Source organism: Prionailurus viverrinus, chromosome B1 (assembly GCF_022837055.1).
Source record: "Prionailurus viverrinus isolate Anna chromosome B1, UM_Priviv_1.0, whole genome shotgun sequence".
Taxonomy (NCBI): domain Eukaryota; kingdom Metazoa; phylum Chordata; class Mammalia; order Carnivora; family Felidae; genus Prionailurus; species Prionailurus viverrinus.
Genome location: NC_062564.1, coordinates 35,989,744 through 36,008,298, shown reverse-complemented (window position 1 = coordinate 36,008,298; position 18,555 = coordinate 35,989,744). Strand labels below are relative to the sequence as shown.

The window sequence follows — 18,555 nt, the reverse complement described above, 5'->3', positions numbered from 1 at the left end:
AGTTGAGTGTCCAATGATTTCTTCAGCTCAGGTCATGATCCCAGGGTTATGGGATCAAGCCCCGCTGCAGGTTCTCTTTCTGAACCTGCGTGGGATTCTCTTTCTTTCTTTCTCTCTCTCTCTCCACCTCTCTCCGACTTGTGTGCTCTCTCTCTCTTCAAATTAAAAGTAAAATAAAATTTATGTGAAAATGCAAAACATCTAGAACAGCCAAAACATTTTTGAAATAGAAGGACAGATTTGGAGAGCTCAACTACCTGATTTCAAGATTTGCTCTAATGCTACAGTAATCAAGACTGTAGTGTTGGCACTATGGCAGACAGATCAATAGAACAGAATAAAGTCTAGAAATAGACCAACATGTACATGGTTAAATGATTTTCAGCAAAATGTGCCAAGGTATTTCAATAGAGAAAGGCTAGTCTTTTCCAAAAATAGTGCTAGATGAACTGGGTCGAGATCCACTTGAGGGGTAAAAGAAATGAACCTGACCTTTAGCTAACACCACACACAAAAATTAACTTCAAATCAATCACAAATGTAAAAGTACAAGCTCACACCACAAGACTTCTAGAAGAAAACTTAGGAGAAAACTTTTACAACCTTGGGTTAAACAAGATTCCTTCAAATGCCAAAGCCATGAGCCATTGGACTTCGTCAAATTTAAATTTATCTGCTCTTCAAAAGATACCGTTTTAAAATATGAAAAGACAAGTTATAGGCAGGAGTAAAAAAATCTTTGTAATACATATACATGACACAACACAGGTATCCAATACATATAAAAAATCCCTGCAACTCAGTAAGAATAATCTGAAATAGCCCAATTTAAAAATGGACAAAGTATTTAAACAGGTATTTTGCATCGCTTCTCGGCCTTTTGGCTAAGATCAAGTGTAAATAGGTATTTTGCCAAAGAAGATACACGAATGATCAGTAAACACCTGAAAAGATACTCAACCTCACTTGTCATCAAACAGAAACAAATAAACACAAGAGATGTCACTATATACATCCACTAGAATGGCTAAAATTAAGAAGACTGACAATACCAAGTGTTGATGAAGATGTATGGCAACTGGAATTCTCATACATTGCTGGTAGAAATGCAAAATGACTTCAGAAAGTAGTTTTACAGTTTCACGTAGTTTAATACATGCTTACAAAATGATCCAGCAATTCCACTCCTAGGTATTTAGCAAACAAAAACTAAAACATATGTCCATGCAAAGACTTGTTCATGTTATTTTTATTCATAATATATGTCTAAAACTGAAAACTACCCAAATATGCATCAACAGGTATATCAGTCAGGGACATATCACAAGGAATTGGCTTATGCGGCTCTGGGGGCTAGCAACAAGTCTGAAATCCACAGGGCAGATCATCAGAAAAAGCAAACTGGAAGCTCTCTGGTAGGAGCTGAAGCCGCAGTCCACAGGCAGAACTTTTTCAGGGAAACCTCCCACCCACATTACTGACAGTAATCTTTATATAAAGGCAGCTGATTATAGGTGTTAATCACCTCTACAAAATGCCTTCACAGCCACACCATTAGCGTTTGACTGAACAAGTCGGTATGATAGCTTAGCCAAGTTGACACATAAAACTGACCAGCACATGCGTGAGTATACAAATCATGGATAAACAATAAACAGAAACAAACTACTGATACAAACAACAATATGGGTCAGTAACTCTCAAAACACATTTTGTTCAACAAAAGGACTGGTGAAAAGACCCTGTAGGATTCTACTTATATGAAATTCTAGAACAGTCAATAATGATCCACAGTGTCAGAAAGCAGGTAAATGCCTAATGCCAATTAGGCACTGATGTGAGGATACTGACCGCAAAGGGAAACCAGAAAATTTGGGAGAGTGATGGATATTGTAACTGGACTGTGGTGGTGGCTACCCAGATATATACATTTGTCAAAATTCATCAAATTATACACTTTAAATGAGTGCCTTTTAAGAAATAAATTATTTCTCAATAAAGTGGACATGTTAAAAAGGAAAAACTAAAAGCTGATTCCTGCACAGCACAAGCTCCAATCAAGGTTCCAGAGAGATATATCCAGTTCCTCTAGCACTATTTTTGGAAAAGACTAACCTTTCCTTATTGAATTACCTTGGCACTTTTGTTGAAAAGCACTGAACTTTAAGCACTGAACTTTATGTGTAGGTGAGAAGTTTCCAGAATGGAAAGGAAGGATAAAAATGCAATCTGATCAACTATACTTCATTTTTAAAAAGGGGTTGGGGGAGGAAGGAAAGAAAAGGAATTCAAAGAGAGAGAGATCCCTGGTTATTTCTGACTCCCAGAGATGATGCATGTGCAGAGTAGGCCAAAGGGGAATGTGGCCGGCTGAAAGGCAGCATCCTCTCCACCACCCCCAACCACAGTGCCCTGTGAGCTGCTGTTTGTTAGATGACTGGCCCTGGTAAAGTCACTCACTGGGCCCTATGGTGTATTCCTCACCAGCTGCCACAGCTGGTGACCTCTGGTGTCCTAACTCATCCCCACCCCCTTCCTGTCCGTGGGACAAATTATCCTTCTGGAAACAGGGCTCTTCTTCTCTGGGGCCCAAAACCCTGGGGGACGGGCCCTCCTGGCCTTGGAAAAGGCCCACACCGAGAGGGTATGAAAAAAGGAAGGCGTTGAGCAGGAAAAAGCCTTAATGCTGCTTCCCACTGGGTGGCAACGCAAGTCCAAGCTAGGCGATCTCACCCAGTAGGCCTCGGTAAATCCCCAGGGGCCATGAAGGTGGTGCTCACAGCGCGGTCCTCGACCAGGAGCAGCAACTTCACCTGGAAACCCGTTAGAATGCAAATTACCTCGGCCCCACCCAGCCCTCCACGACCGGAAACTGTGGCGCTGGCACCTAGCTCGGTGCTTTAACGAGCCCTCCAGGTGCGCCGAGGCACGAAGAGCAACGAATGGAGGAGAGGATTGGGGAAAGAAGGGCCTCTCCTTTAAGACGGAGCGGACGCCCCCCACCGCCCCTTCCCGGGCCTCCTAACAGCCTGCAGCGGCCGGCGGCTCTCAGGTGCGGCTGCGAGGAGGCCGGAGTGAGGGAGCCCGAGACGCCCAGCGCGCAGGGCCGGTGAGGCGGAGGCGGGCTGGCGAGCGGGTCCGGCGCCAGGGGAAGTACAGCCGGGACCGCAACGGCGCCGACGGGGCCCCCGGGCGCAGCGGGCCGGCGCCCAGCACCTTTCCAGCCCGGGCAACCTCAGCGTCCCCCCCACTCCCACCCCACCCCGCACCGCTGGCCCCGGGCTGCGGGGTTGGACGGCTGCGCCCGCCAGGGGCTCGGAATCCGGGGCGGCCGGCCGGGATGCGGGCGGGAGCGGGGAACCGGGCCTCGCCTCACGGCGGGCGCCCCTTCCTCACAGCCGCCGGGACCCCGGCGCCCGCGCCCAGAGTCATGAACCGCAGCAGCATGAGCAGCGCGGCCGAAAAGGCGCCCACAGCCATGCTCTGGGGTGAGTGAGGGTCCGGCGGGTGGAGGGCGGGGAGGGAGGGGGAGGAGAAATGGGGAGCCTCCCTGAGCCGGCCCGGCCCCCTCGCTGCCGTCCTTCCGCAGGCTGTGAGCTAAACCAGGAGAAGCGGACCTGGACCGTCAAACCCCAGAAGGAAGGGAAGCAGGACTGTAAGCTGTTGCTCAGTACGGTGGGTGTCCCGGCCCCCAGGAGGGAATGGTAGGATGGACTCGGGAGGGACGTGGCCAGCTGCGGGGGAGCAGGTGGGGCTCTCTGGTCTCTGCAGGTGGAACAGGGGTTCCCTCCGGTGTTGAGGTGGCCTGTCTTCAAACGCTCTCAGATTTGCTTGGGGGAGAAAGCCAAAGAAGAGATGAACCTCGTGGAAATCCTGCCCCCAGCCAGCCAGGAAGACAAGAAGGCCAAGCCCATCACCATCGCCTCTCTTCAGGCCTCGGTGCTCCCCATGGTGAGCCTCCCTACCCCATCCCCCCCGCCCCCGCAGGCTTCGGGAGGCTGCCAGCCCCGGGCACTCACCGCCTGAGAGGGTGTGGACGGACAAAGGTGGGATACAGTCGTTCTGCAGGAATGCAGTCCCGCCAGAGGGCCGTATAGCCAATGACTTTGAGCCTTGGACTTAGGAGGCAGGGAGCCCCGTTTCCATCCCAGCTCACCTTTTCCCAGCTTGGGCAAGTTAACCTCTCCACAAAATCACGTTTTTAAACTTTTTGATGCTGGTGACAGGACACTGTTGATGACTTCCACATTGATTGTGTATCCAGAAGTTCTCTTATCTCTAGTAATTTATCTTGAGTTCTCTATGCAAATCATCATTGTTAATGGCAGTTTTTGTATCTTTTTTTTTTTTTAATTATACTACACGGTCTAGGACCTCCAGTGTACTATTGAGGAAGATTGTAATGGTAGATGTCCTTGTTCCTTTCTTAATACATGTATGTATATTTTTAAAGGAGTGCTTCTAACGTTTCTCCATTAAGTGTGGCACATCTGATAAGACGATAACTTCCTTTTTCAAGTTAAGGAAGTCCCCATCTAGTCCTGCTCTGCGTTTTAAAATTGAGATTTCTTCTTTTTAATCAAAAATGGTCATCAAGTGCTTTTTTAGATTTAGATGATCATAGGTTCTTTCTTCTGTAACCTGTTAAGGTGGTGAGTTATATTAATAGAATACTCTTCAGCCAACTTTGCATTCCTAAGATAAACACTGATAGATCATACTGTGAATTTCTAGATTTGCTTTGCTAATATATTTTTTTTTAATTTAAATCTTACATACTCGTGAGGTTGGCCTATCTTATTTGGGTGTCAAGGCACACTAGCCTCATGAACTGGGGGATGGAGTGTTCTCTCCTTCTATATGGTGGAACGGTGAATGTAAGACCGGTATCATCTGTCCCTGCGGATCTGGGAGTCCCATCTGTAAAACTGCCCCAAAACTCCCCCCCCCACCCCCATCTATGAGCTCTCCCTAGATCTCCTTCATTCCCAGGGTTTTATTTTTAAAGACCATCTATACAAATCAAAACTTTGATATTTATTTCTATAGACCCAATCCCTCTCTTGTGCTCCAGATCCTGTGTCCAACTCAGTGTATTTAATAGATATCTAAGAGATCACCCAAACTTAACAAATCCAAATCCAGATTCTTGATTTTTATCTATAATCTCTTCTCCCACCCCCAAACCTGAGCCTCTCCCAGAATATAATTGCTCTCCCAGTTATTCAGGACAAAAACTTCTTTCTCTAACACCACATATCACCAGCAAATCCTGTTGGCTCTGCCTTCACAATGTACCCCCATCTGACCACCTGTCACCACCCCCTGCCATGTCCTGGCCCAGGTGCTCAGTTTTATTGCAGAGTCTCCTAACTGGTCCACCAACCCCCACCCTTGGTTCCTTATAGTCTATTCCAGGGTTCCACAACCTACAGGATTAAATCCAGCCTACTGCATGTTTTTGTAAATGAAGTATTATTGAAACACAGCCACGCTCCTTCATTTTGTATATTATCCATACCTGTTTTCCCTTGGTAACAGCAGAACTGAGTAGTCTCCACAGAGACCATAAGGTTCACAAGCCTAAAATACTGGATATCTACAGAAAAAAATTCCCCAATCTCTAGTCTATTCTACATATGCACCAGGTGCCAGAAGGATCCTTTTAAACAAAAGTCAGACCATGTCGCTTCTCTGTTAGAACACTTATGTCAGTGGCTTCCCATTTCACTTAGAATGAAATCCAAGATCCTTTATGTTCTGGCCCTTCGAAACCTCTCTTAAACTCACCCTTTGCTACTCTCCCCTCCCTAATCCTGCTCAAACTACACTGGCTTTCTTGATTGTACCTTGAAAATTTCAAACATACCCCCTTCCTGGGAGTCTTGCATTTACTGTTCCCCATGCTAGGAATTCACTTGCCCCTCACTTCAGCCTTTGTTCATATGTCACCTCATTCAAGAAGTCTTTCCCAGGGCACCTGGGTGGCTCAGTTGGTTGGGCTCTCAATCATGGCTAAGGTCTTGATCTCACAGTCGTGAGTTTGGTCCCTGTGTCTGACGTGAATCCTGCTTTAAAAAAAAGTCTTCCCCGACCACAAACCGCATCCCCTCTTCCTACCCTTCCGTAACCACTTTTTCTCCCTTGGAACCCATCACTGGCTTCAGTTTTCATCTGTGCCTATCTTTCTCCCCAACAAGGATACAAGCTCCAAGACAGCAAAGACTTTGCCTTTTCATTTACTGCCTTAGCCATAATGCCTATATACCATATGTTATGGTATGTTGTAGGAACTGGTATATTGTAGACACTCAACATGTAATGAGTGAGTAAGGAAGTGAACAAACTATGTGCAACTGGTTTGATTTTAAACTATTGTCATTTAAGTTTTAGGTCTAGATGTTCCCATTTCTTTGAGTCAGTTTTTATATCTGCTTTATTGAGATATAATTTATATACAATAAGATCCACCAGTGTTAAGTATACCACTTGATGCATTTCATAAATATATATAATTTTGTAACTACCACTGCAATCAAAGTAGAGAAAATTTCCTTCACCCCCCAAAATTTCCTCATGGCTCTTTGCAGTCAGCCCTTTCCACCTATCACTGCCTCTGGCAACCATTGATCTACTTTCACTACTCTGTTGCCTTGTCTAGAATTTCATTTAAAGGGAATCATGCAATACATAGTGTCTGGTACCTGGCTTTTTTCACTTAGCATAATGCTTTGAGATTTATCTGTTGTTGGTGAAACAGTAATGTGCTCCTTTTTTATGTCTGAGTAACATTCTATTTTACAAGTACATATATATGTCAAGATTTATTTATTCATTCACTTGTTAGCAGACATTTGGATAGTTTCTAGGTTTTTTTTTTTGTTTTTTTTTTTTGTTTGTTTTTTTTCATTTTTGAGAAAGAGTCTAAGCAGGGGAGGGGCAGAGAGACAGAGGGGGACAGAGGATCCCAAGCAGGCTCCACGCTGACAGCAGTGAGCCCAAGGCAGGGCTCAAACTCACAAATTGTGAGATCATGACCTGAGCCAAAATCAGACGCTCAACCAACTGAGCCCCCCAGGTGCTCTGGGTAGTTTCTAGTTTTATACTATGAATAAAGCTGCTATGAAGTTTGAGTGTATTTGTATGCGCATGTTTTCATTTCCCTTGTGTAAATACCTAGGAGTAAAACTGCAGAATCATTAGTAAGCATATGTTAAACTTTATTTCCCCCCCTCCCATCCTCTTGCATATGTTAAACCTTACACACCACTGCCAAACTATTTTCTGAATTACTACACCATTTTGCATTCCTACCAGTTGTTCCACATCCTCCCCAACACTTTGCATTGTCAGTGTTAATTGTAGCCATTCATAAATTTAGGCCATATGTATAGTGGCATCTCATTGTGGTTATTATTTATATTTCTTTGATGACTAGTGATATTGACCATCTTGTTGTCTGGTCATTTGATATCTTCTTTTGTAAAATGCCTGTTTAGATGTTTTGCCCATTTTTAAATCAAGTGATTGAGTTGTAGAAGTTCTTTATATATTTTGGATACAAGTCTTTTATCAAAAATACTTATTTCAAATATTTTCTGCTAGTACATGACTTGCCTTTTCATTCATAATGATTTCTTCAAAGAGCACAAGTTTTTAATTTTTATGAAGTCCAATTTGGTATTTTCTCCTCTTATGGTTCTTTTTTTTGGGGGGGGGGGTGTCCTGAGAAATCATTGCCTAAACTAAGGTCGCAAATGTCTTTTTCTAAGCTTTCTTCTAGAAGTGCTATTGTTTAAGCTCTTACATTTGTCTGTATTCCTCCATTTCAAGATAAATTTTTTGTATGGTATAAAATAAGCGTAGAGAAACATTTTTTTCCCAAGCTGATACCCATTGCTCTAGCACTATTTTCTTTTTTTTTTTTTTTTTAAGACTGTCCTTTCACTATACAATTATGCTGGCATTTTGCTATAAATCAGTTGCCTGTGTATGTATGCATGTATTCCTGTATTTTGTTTCATTGATTTGTATTTGTATCTTTACTCTCATGACAGACTGATTTGATTATTATAGTTTTATAGTTAGTCTTAAAATTAGTGTGTCTTCCAACTTTGTTTTTCTTTTCCAAAATTGTGTTGGCAATTCTAGGTCCTGAACATTTCCACATAGATTTCAAAATAGGCTTTCTTTGAAAATCAGTCTGTTGGGTTGTGACTGAGATTGTATTGAATCTATAGACTATTTTGGGGGGAATTGGTATCTTAACAATTTTTAGTCATTAATAATTGAGCATATGTTTCTCTATTTGTTTAAGTCTGTCACTTTTTACCCTAATGTATGTCTTTAACTTTAACTTTTCCTACTAATATTTTGTAGTTTTCAGGGAACTGGTTGTGTACATACTTTGTAAGATCTACCCCAACATACTGCTATATTTGATTTTAGGTGCTATTGAAAATGGTATTAAAGTATTTAATGAAAGATAATTCACATGCCATAAGCTTCATCTATTACGTGTACAATCAGATGGTTTTTAGTAAATTAAGAGTTGTATGCCCATCACAGCCTAAGTGTAGAACATTCTCATCACCCCCAAAAGTAATTCCATACCTACTAGCAGTCACTCCCCATTTCCCACACTCACCTGCAGCACTAGGCAGCTGTTCATCTATTTTCTGCCTATTTTTGCCTATTCTAGACAGTTCGTATAAATGGAATCACAAAATGTGTGGTCTTTTGTGACTACTCCTTTCACAGCATAATGTGTGGTGTTTTTTTTTTTTTATGTTTATTTATTTTTGAGAGAGAGTGGCAGAGCGTGAGCAGAGGAGGGGCAGAGAGAGAGGGAGACACAGAATTCAAAGCAGGCTCCAGGCTCTGAGCTATCAGCCCAGAGCCCCATGCAAGGCTCAAACTCGTGAACCGCGAGATTATGACCTGAGCCGAAGTCTTAGCCACCCAGGTAGCCCCACATACATTATGTTTTTAAGGTTCATCCATGTTGTAGCATATAGCACTACTTTCTTTTTATTGCCAAGTAATACCCATCATATGGATATATATGAAATCATCCATTCAGCAGCTGATGGACACCTGTTTTATGTCTACCTTTTGGCTATTATGAAGGCTGTTATGAACATTCATGTACAAACTTTTGTATGAATATATGTTTTCATTGCTCTTGAGCATATCTCTGGGAGTGCAATTGCTAGGTCATTGTGGTAGCTTTATGTATGTAACATTTTGAGGAACTGCCAGATTATTTTCCAATGTAGTCACACCATTTTACAATCCCACCAACAGAATATGAGGATTCCACTTTCCCCACATCCTTGCAATACTTACTATTGTCTATAATTTTGATTAGTCATTTTAGTGGGTGTGAACTGATAGTTCAATGTGGTTTTGGTTTCCTTTACCTAATGGCTAATGATGTTGCATCTCTCTTCATGTGTTTATTGGTCATTTGTATATCTTTTTTGCAGAATTGTCTATTCAGGTCTTTCTTCATTTTTTTTTAAATTGCATTTGAGTTTGACATTTTAATATTGGTCTTTTTACTTTAAATTGTATGAGCGCTTTATATACTCTGCATACAAGCCCCTTATCAGATGATTTGCAAATATTTTCTCCCATTTTCTGAGTTGTCTTCTCAATTTCTTGATGATATCATTTGCAGCACAAAAGTTTTGAATTTTGATGTAGTCTAATTTATATGTTTTATCTTGTTTCTTGTGCTTCTAGTATCAAATCTAAGAACTTGTCACCTAATCCAAGGTCATGAAAATTTGCTCCAATGTTTTCTTCTAGGGGTTTTATAGTTTTAACTCTTCTAGTTAATTAAGTCCATGATCTATTTGGAGTTCATTTTTGTGTATAGTATAACGTATGCAAATGTATTTTTAAATTTCATTTTATCATTGTTCAGTAGTAGTATATAGTTACATAATTGTGTTGGGTTTTTTTGCTATTATTTGACCTTGCGAAACTTGCATAGAAATCCTAGCAGCTTTTTGTTGATTCCTTATGGATTTATTCATGTCATCTGTGAATAAAGTCAGTTCAACTTCTTGCATTCTTTTTTCTTGTCTTCCTTCACTGACTAGGACCTCAAATATAATGTCAAATAAAAGTGGTGACAGCATGTCTGTCCTTGCCTTTTTCTCTTCTACCAGTGTTCAGCCTTCTACCATTAAGACACATGAAGGATTTTCGTACAGATGTCCTATATGAGGATGAGGATGTTCCCTTCTGGTTCTAATTTATTGAGATGCTGTTGAGTTTTGTCCAAGAATTCTTTTCTGCATCTATTGAGGGGTTTTTTTGGCCTCCTTTATTAAGTGGCAAATTACATTTATTGATTTGTTTTCAAATTTTATTTTTATTAACTTTTAGTTTTTTTATTTTAGGTAGGCTCCACACTTAAAGTGGGGCTGACACTCATGACCCTGAGATTAAGAATGTCATGCTCTACCAACTGAGCCAGCTAGGCACCCCATCAAATTTTAAACCCATTGTACATTCTTGGGGTAAGCCCCATTTGATCATGATATATTATCCTTTTATATATTACTGGATTCCATTTGCTAATATTTTATTAAGGATATTTGTTTTGGGGCACCTGGCTGGCTCAGTCAGGAGAGTGTGTGGCTCTTAATCTCAGGGTTGTAAGTTTGAGCTCCACAATGGGTGTAGAGATTACTTAAAAATAATATATTTTTAAAAAATATTTGTGTCTATATTTATGAACAACATTGGACTGTACTTTTCTTGTCATGTTTTTATCTGGTTTTAGTATTAGGGTCATGCTGGCCTCATAAAATGAGAAGGAAAGTATTCTCTCCTTTTCTGTTTTCTGAAACAGTTCGTGTAACTTTGGTATTTTTTTCTTAAATGTTTTGATAGAATTCATGTGAAGCAATCTGGTTAACTGCAAGTTAAATTTCTTTAATAGATTTAGGACAGTTTGGGTTGTTTTTCTTAAGAGAGCTTTGTTTATGTCTTTCAAGGAGTTTTTCCATTTTGTCCACATTGTCAAATTCATTGGCATAGGGTTGTCCATAATATTTCCTTTCTTCCTCTCCTGTAAAATCTGTAGTAAACTCTGCTGTCTTATTCCTGATATTTATAATTTGTGTCTTCTTCCCCTTTTCTTTGTGCAGTCTGGTTAGAGGTTTAATATTTTTATCCATCTTTTTCAAGAACCAGCTTTTGGTCTCAACTTTTCTCTATTGTTTACCCACTTTTGTATTTTATTGATCTCTGTTCTTTATTTCCTTTCTTCTGTCTGTGTGGGTTTTAATTTACTCTTTTTCTAGTTTTGTAAGGCAGAATCTTACATTATTGATTTAATTTTTTTTCTCACTTCTCTGTATACCTCTTAAGGTGTCTTCACACAAGCACCACCCACCAAATTCTGCTTGCAACTCACTGGTCCAGAAATTAGTATTGCGGTCACTGCCAACTGCACAGGAAACTGGGGAATACAGTCTATGGTGGGTACAATATTAGGGCGCTGATATTATGGGAAAAGGGAAGAATGGATATTGGATAAGCAATGAGAAGCCTCTGCCACATCTGGTAAATATGTCTCCATATCTTCAACATTTGTATGTGCTCACATTTTAGGCATGTATCTTATAAGCAGTAAGTAGCTAAACTTTGTTTTAATCTATCTGGCCAATAATATCTGTTTATGTTTACTGTGATGCTATCATACTTGGATTTATTTGTAATATGTACTTTGTGCTTCTATGTTCATTTTTTTTTTCATTTTTTCCTCTTTTTCCTTTTTCCTCTTTTATTAGATTAAGGTTTCTTTCCCCCTTTTCCTTTCTACTGGTTTGGAACTGTAGAGTCTCACTCTACTTTTTAGCATAGTTATCCTTAATTTTTTAACAATCATGCATGACCAGTTTAAAATTAATGCTATATTTCTCTCTCCCAGACAATCCATGGAACTTTCCTGAGCACCCTTTTCTTAACCGACCTGTTGTTACCATGTAGTGTTTTAGCTTCAACTTGTTTTAAACCCACTCAATACTAGTCTTTACTAGTACTATTTTATTTTACAATAATGCTGACTTGGATTTGTCTTGGTTGACCAAGTTGCTTGCTCACCACTGCTGCTCATATCCACTTCTTCCTTCTCAATTCGATTGTCAGCTTTTTGGGACCTCATTTAATAGGTCTGGGAGGAGCGAACTTACTTGGGCTCTGCCTGGAAATGTCTTTATTTTACCCTCATTCCTTCATGGTAGTTTGGTTCTGTATAATTCTACACAGAGAGGTACTTTCCCTCAAAACATTGAAGACGCCATTCTAGTCTTCTGGTTTCTGACGTTGCTGTTGAAACCCTCAGTCTGTCTGCCTATTGTTCCTTTTCTGGACATCTGTCTTTCCTCTCTGGTTTATTTTAAGATAGCCTCTTTGTTTTTGGTATATACCATTTCACTATGGGATGTTCAGATGTACATTTACTTTTATTTATCTATTCAGGACCTAGGTTTCCTGGACATGAGGATCTGTGTCTTTGGTTGTTTCTAGAAGCTCTTGGTTATCACTTTGCACATTGTGTTGTTTCTAGTCCCTTACTGTGATTAGATGCATCTTAGATCTCATTCTGTCCTCTGTATCTCTCAGCCTCTCTTTCATATTTCGTTCCTCTTGTCTCTGTGCTATGTACCGGGTCGTTTCTTCACAGCATGGTTCCAGTTTACTGATACTTGCTTTAGCTGGTGTATTCTTTTTAACCATTTGTTCAGTCTAGAAGCTGCATTTGGTTCTTGTTATTTCTCATAATACCTTGTTGTTATGCTTCTGATTCCTACTTCTATGTTTATTTGACTTTCATCAACCTAATGTCATAACTACTAGACTGTTGTTCTTTTCTCTCTGGCTCTTGGCTGCATCGGTCTAGAGTCATCTCGTTTCCTTCCGCTCACTCTAGCAGGACCGTGCCTTGGACATTTTGTCACTTTACACGGTGAGGCGTCTTCGTGGTTCCACTGTTTTCTCCAAGAGAATTCTGTGTGAGGAAAATTGACAGCACCCCAAGGGATTGGTTTTGTGCTTGTGCCTGCTGTTGGCCCCAGGAGTCACCAGCCTGGGATCTTATACGGGTCTGTTGGCTTCGCAGTGCCCACCAAGTGAATTCAAGCTTGGTGTGAGTGGCAGGTACATCCATGGGTTTTTAAGTTCTCACAGGAGACTTCTTTTATCCCACATGCATTTCCTTATTCCCTTCCTTCAGTGGAGAGGAGTTCCTGGTGGGTGGGTTTGGGATTCTTCCATCCCCCGTCCTCGCCCCCGACCCTGGAGCTTCTTCCTGAGGTGCACCTGTGGAGGACCCCAGCCCCATTCAGTGGGCCCCGTGACCGCACGCCTCTCTGGAGCCCAGGCCTGTCTCCTGTCCATGAGCACATGTTAAAACCCAAGGCCGAGGCTGTTTTCGGGCACATTTTCCCTTCAGCAGCTACAGCACCGGTGCTTGTGCGTGCTGCCCTCCTTTCTGGTGCACGGGGCCTCTTCCTTCTGTCCTGCTGTTCAACCAAACAGTGAAAACATCGGAATACATTTTATCCAGCATTTCTAGGCATTGGTGGCTACAGAGTTTCAGTTTTTGCTTGTCTCCTTCCTGTCTGAGCCAGAAACTCTAAATTAATATCCCTAAGCCTCAGTTCCCTCCTCTGTAAAGGAACGGCTCCTCCGTTGTGGGCTTGTTGTGAGGGGTTAAAAGAGGAAAGCAGGTGAAATGCTTAGCATAGGGCCTGGCACACGGTAGGAAGTCAATAAATCTGAGTATCATCACTGATACAATAGAAAATGTGGAAAGTTTGGAAGAGTATCAAGAAAAGAGGGGCACCTGGGTGGCGCAGTCGGTTAAGCGTCCGACTTCAGCCAGGTCACGATCTTGCGGTCCGTGAGTTCGAGCCCCGCGTCAGGCTCTGGGCTGATGGCTCGGAGCCTGGAGCCTGTTTCCGATTCTGTGTCTCCCTCTCTCTCTGCCCCTCCCCCGTTCATGCTCTGTCTCTCTCTGTCCCAAAAATAAAATAAAAACGTTGAAAAAAAAATTATAAAAAAAAAAAAAATCTTAAAAAAAAAAAAAAAAAAGAAACACCATACTGTCCACTGAAAATTAGGGTTCACACTTAATAGAATTCTAACTTTATTCATATGTATATCCACACATGTAAGACAAAAGTAGTACTGTACATACAACTTTGCATCTGCTCTTCTCATTTGATTAGTGTCTTATTCGGGTTGGGCCACCATAACAAAGTACCAGAGAGTGAAGGACTTAATGTGCATCTATCTTGTCATAGTTGTAGAGGCTGAAAGTCTGAGACCAGGGTGCCAGTGTGGTCAGATTTGGGTAGGATCATCTTCCTAGCTTGCAGATGGCTGCCTGTTCTCTGTGTCCTCACACAGCAGAGAGACAGAGACAGAGAGAAATCTCTGGTCTCCTTTATAAGGGCACCAGTCCCATCATGAGGGCCCAGCTCTCATGACCTCATCTAACCCTAATTACCTCCCAAAGGCCTCATCTCCAGATACTATCCCATTGGAGGTTAGGGCTTCACATAAGAATTCAGCAGGGGCACGTGGATGGCTCAGTTAACCATGTGACTTTCGGCTCAGGTCATGATCTCACGGCTTATGGGTTTGAGACCCACCATTGAGCTCTGTGCTGACAACTCAGAGCCTGGAGCCTGCTTCAGAATCTGTGTTTCCATCTCTCTCTTCCCCATGCATTTTCTCTCTCTCTCTCTCTCTCTCTCTCTCTCTCTCTCTCTCTCTCTCTCTCTCTCAAAAATAAACATTAAAAAATGTTAAAAAAAAAAAGAATTTGGGGGACACAATTTAATCTGTAGCCATCAGACTTCTCTAACAGCTGCCCCTCAGCTTAGAAGCCTGTCTGTGATCTTTAACAAGAATGGGATTATCAGATTCACAGTCTTCCGTTTGAATCCACCTCAACAGGAAGGGCCAAGGGCTTGATAACACAATGAGGTCCAGAGAACCTGTGTAGTTGGGGTTTGGGGAATAAATTCTGAACGTTTCTATTAGACACCATGCCCCAGACAGGTGCCAGGCCTGAGTGAGCCCATCTTTTCTGCTCCTGCCCCTACATCCCTCCTTCTGCAGGTCATGATGGGATTGGAGCTTTCTCCTCCAGTCACTTTCCAGCTCCGGGCTGGCTCTGGACCCGTGTTCCTCAGTGGCCAGGAATGTTATGGTAAGTTGGAGCTTGGACCTGAGGCGGGTCTGACTATAGTGCCTAGCACAGGGCCAAGGGAATAGGTATTCAAACGCTGGATGGATTCTTGAATTACTAGAGAAAATCTCCAAAGGCAACGTGATGGCCGGTAGCCTGGAATGGAAGTTCTCCTTTACCTCCCCGCCATGTCCTCTTGCCTGTACCATGGGCTGCAGTCCTCTTGCCTGTACCATGAGGGTGGGTGTAGACTTGGTTTCATCTTCAAAGAGCCACTGTGAGGAATAAATGGGATACTCAGGGAGAAGCAGTTTGCATGATAGCTAGTACTAGCCCGCATGTAAAATGTTAGGTGCTATGAGGTATGTAGCTGGAGGAGCGATATAGGCTCTATCAAATCACTGTGCTGTTGACTCTTCTCATATCCTTCTCAGCCCAGTTGTGCCTCTGTATCAGGGTACAGTTACTCAAAAACCCTGGCAGGCTCCACTTCCCTTAGGATGAGGTCTAAATTCCTTAGCTGCTGTTTCCATTTCCTCCCTTCCCTTGTGCTCTCTGCCCACCCTCACCCTCCTCTGAATCCTTCCCAGCCAGAGCCACAGCTTACCACCTCACCTGCCCACCTCTACCACCCCAGCTTTCTGGGGTCCCGGACCCCTCACTCCATCTGAGCTTCTACTTTGTCAGGCCAGAAAGGGTCTCTAGGAAGTGGCAGGTGTTGGCTTCCCCAGGGCAGCTCTGAGAGCAAGACCGATCGTGGAACAGGAGCTAGGCCGAGACCTGTTGCTCAGCATCCCTGCTCCCTTTCAATACCCTCACAGACACTTCAGACCTGTCCTGGGAGGAGGAGGAGGAGGAGGAGGAGGACCTGGAGGAGGAGGAAGAGGAGGAAGATGACAGCGATGATGATGATGACGATGATGATGATGTTGATGTAGATGTGTCCCTAGAGGAGGAGACCCCTCTTAAACAAGTCAAGAGGCTAGCATCCCAGAAGCAGACAGGTGTTGCCAAGGTGAGGGAAGGGACACCCCCCCACACAGCCTCCTCAGAAACCTGGGCCAGGCCTCCCGAGTTGAGTGTGAGTGTACAGAGGCCTGGGGTCCTGCCAGGTGCCCAGCAGGAGTCTGCTGGCCCTGGACCCTGCCCTAACTGTCCCCATGCTGCTTGTGTTTGCTTCCCAGAAAAAAAAGGTGGAAAAAGAAGAGGAGGCAGTGAGGTAACTCTTTCCATCTGTTAACGTGGCCAAAATCTTACAGCTGAAGCCTATAGGGTTAGAAAGGGTCTGGCGTGTGTGCATGTTTGTGACCACACAGATGTGCTGTCTCTGATGGCCGGCACAGCCTTTTTTGGAAGGCATCAAAGTATTCTTATCTTCTGACCTAATTCCACTCATGGTAACCCCTTCCCAAGGACCCCATCCAAAATACAGGTAAAATCATATGCACTAAGAAACTGATCCCTGCATTACTCAAGTAATAATGAAAAATGGAAGCATTCTAAGTGTCTACCAATATAGTAGATTAAGCTGGGTCACATTTTCCCAGTAGAATGTGACATAATGCCTATGAAGAATATAGCATCCTGGAAAGTGTTTACAGAATTTAAAAAGAACAGGATCTTAAATCATTTTCATGTTATTTCACATGTTTTTAGAAGAAAAAGCAAAAAGTCCTGCAAGGAAACACATCAAAATGTTAATACCGGTGGGAGGTAAAGAAACAAGTGATTTCTATTTGCTATATTTTGTGTAATGTAGTTAAATATTACTTTTATAATGAAAGAGACCTATTTGTGATAAATAAAAGAAAGCAGGTGGAAGTCTAACAAGAAAACACCTCTTGTTAAAATAAGAGAGAGTCAGAATGGTCCCAGCAGGTGACAGGGTGGAGAGGTGAATTCTGCAGCCTCCCAGCTCTCCATATCACAGCCCCTGACTTTCCTGGAAGTGGCCAGGGCCCTGCATTGCAGTGTAGGCATTAGGAGGTCCTGGGCTACTGGTGTCCTGCTGAGCTCTCTCTCTTTCTCACCCTCATCCCTTCTCCTGGCCTCCCCACCCTATTCCAGACCCAGCCTTAAAGACAAGAGTCCTGTGAAAAAGGTGAGTACCAGGAGAAGGGGCTGGTCCTCCTGGGGGCAGAGGGAGGGAGTGGAACTCTGGTGCCCTCCCTTCTCTCCATAGGCCAAACCCACACTCAAACCTAAAAAGCCAGGATCCAAGAAATGAGGAGCCAGGAGTGGCCTGGCTGCAGTGACGGAGAGAGAGCCAGCTAGAACACCATACAGAGTGGCCTTCCTGCGGGTGTGCTGCAACACCATGTTCCCCCCACCCAGCCTCTCTCCCTCTGAGTCTGAATGTGACGGAGCTGTTGGGGGCAACACAAGGGGCCCACACTCCAACTATCAAGTTTCGGCAGGACCTGGAGGGAAGAGCCCTGACCTCAGAGCCCCAATAAAGTTTGCTTTGCTGGGACCTTGTTTCTGCCATCTGTTCCAGAGGGCCTGTCCTTATTGCTGGCTGCAGTGAGCCCGTGTGCCCAGCAGAGGGAGGCCATGTGCCAGCACACCCCTACCTGGTGGCTGGCCCGCCACCTGGACTGAGGCTGAGGCACCCAGCCAGCCAGCTGGGCTCTGTTCTGTTCTTTCATCTCCCTCTCATGTCCTCAAACTCCCACCCATTCCAACCCCCCCAGTTTTGGGACAAAAAACCAAGGGTCTCAACCCCCTGCACAGCTTCAACTTTGTGCCCTTGTCCTGAGGGAGGGAGCTCCAGACATTGTGGGTCTTCTGTGTCCACACTCCCTTCTGGCTGGTTTTCCAGATAGAGAGTCAGAAGGCTAGAGCTGCCTGCCCCCCACTGGGAAGGGCCTTAGTCCCTGTCAGACTAGCCTGGGGATCTTCTCTCCTGGCCCTAATCACGTGTTCATTATCAAATGCACAGACCAGGACATCTATTGGAACCTCGGAAGTTCGATGCTAATGCTGCTCTCCCAGGCTTGCCTCTCCTGTTCAGGGTGAGCTCCTGTTCATTTGTGTGAAGATCTGTGTCAAGCAGGAGCCCAGAGGCCTGGACCTTCAAGGAAGCCCTCCCAGACAGGGCAGATGAGGCAGGCCCTACAGAAGCTTATTGAGGGTCTCTTACAGGAGGTGGACAGGTAAACACTTTTAACTCTCATGTGAGGGTTCACCCAGGGCAATTCTCGGAGCCATGGGAACAGGGCTCAACAAATTGTTAGGGTAAGGCAATAGGGGATTGGCAAGGGGACGAATGACCCATTGGGTGGCTCTGGGCTCCTGCCCTCTCCCAGGCCTGCACAGCCACTTTGGAGCCTGGC

At 43.7% G+C, this 18,555-nt stretch overlaps 1 protein-coding gene across 7 annotated transcripts; it reads left to right on the top strand.

Annotated features, from left to right (window-relative positions):
- The first annotated feature begins 2,860 nt into the window (after window positions 1-2,860).
- Window positions 2,861-17,819, top strand: NPM2 (nucleophosmin/nucleoplasmin 2). 7 transcript variants are annotated; one of them, XM_047855414.1, is made up of 8 exons: window positions 2,863-3,488; window positions 3,590-3,675; window positions 3,826-3,951; window positions 15,151-15,241; window positions 16,042-16,235; window positions 16,405-16,439; window positions 17,288-17,321; window positions 17,403-17,800. In XM_047855414.1, the coding sequence occupies exons 1-8, from the start codon at window positions 3,341-3,343 to the stop codon at window positions 17,445-17,447; spliced, it is 759 nt and encodes a 252-aa protein (XP_047711370.1). In that variant the 5' UTR covers window positions 2,863-3,340; the 3' UTR covers window positions 17,448-17,800. The 7 variants fall into 7 exon arrangements, 6 of the variants coding, with proteins under 6 accessions (XP_047711368.1, XP_047711370.1, XP_047711367.1 ...); XM_047855412.1 differs by having other exon boundaries at window positions 2,861-3,488; window positions 17,288-17,819; XM_047855411.1 differs by having other exon boundaries at window positions 16,042-16,439; window positions 17,403-17,819.
- The last annotated feature ends 736 nt before the right edge of the window (window positions 17,820-18,555 follow it).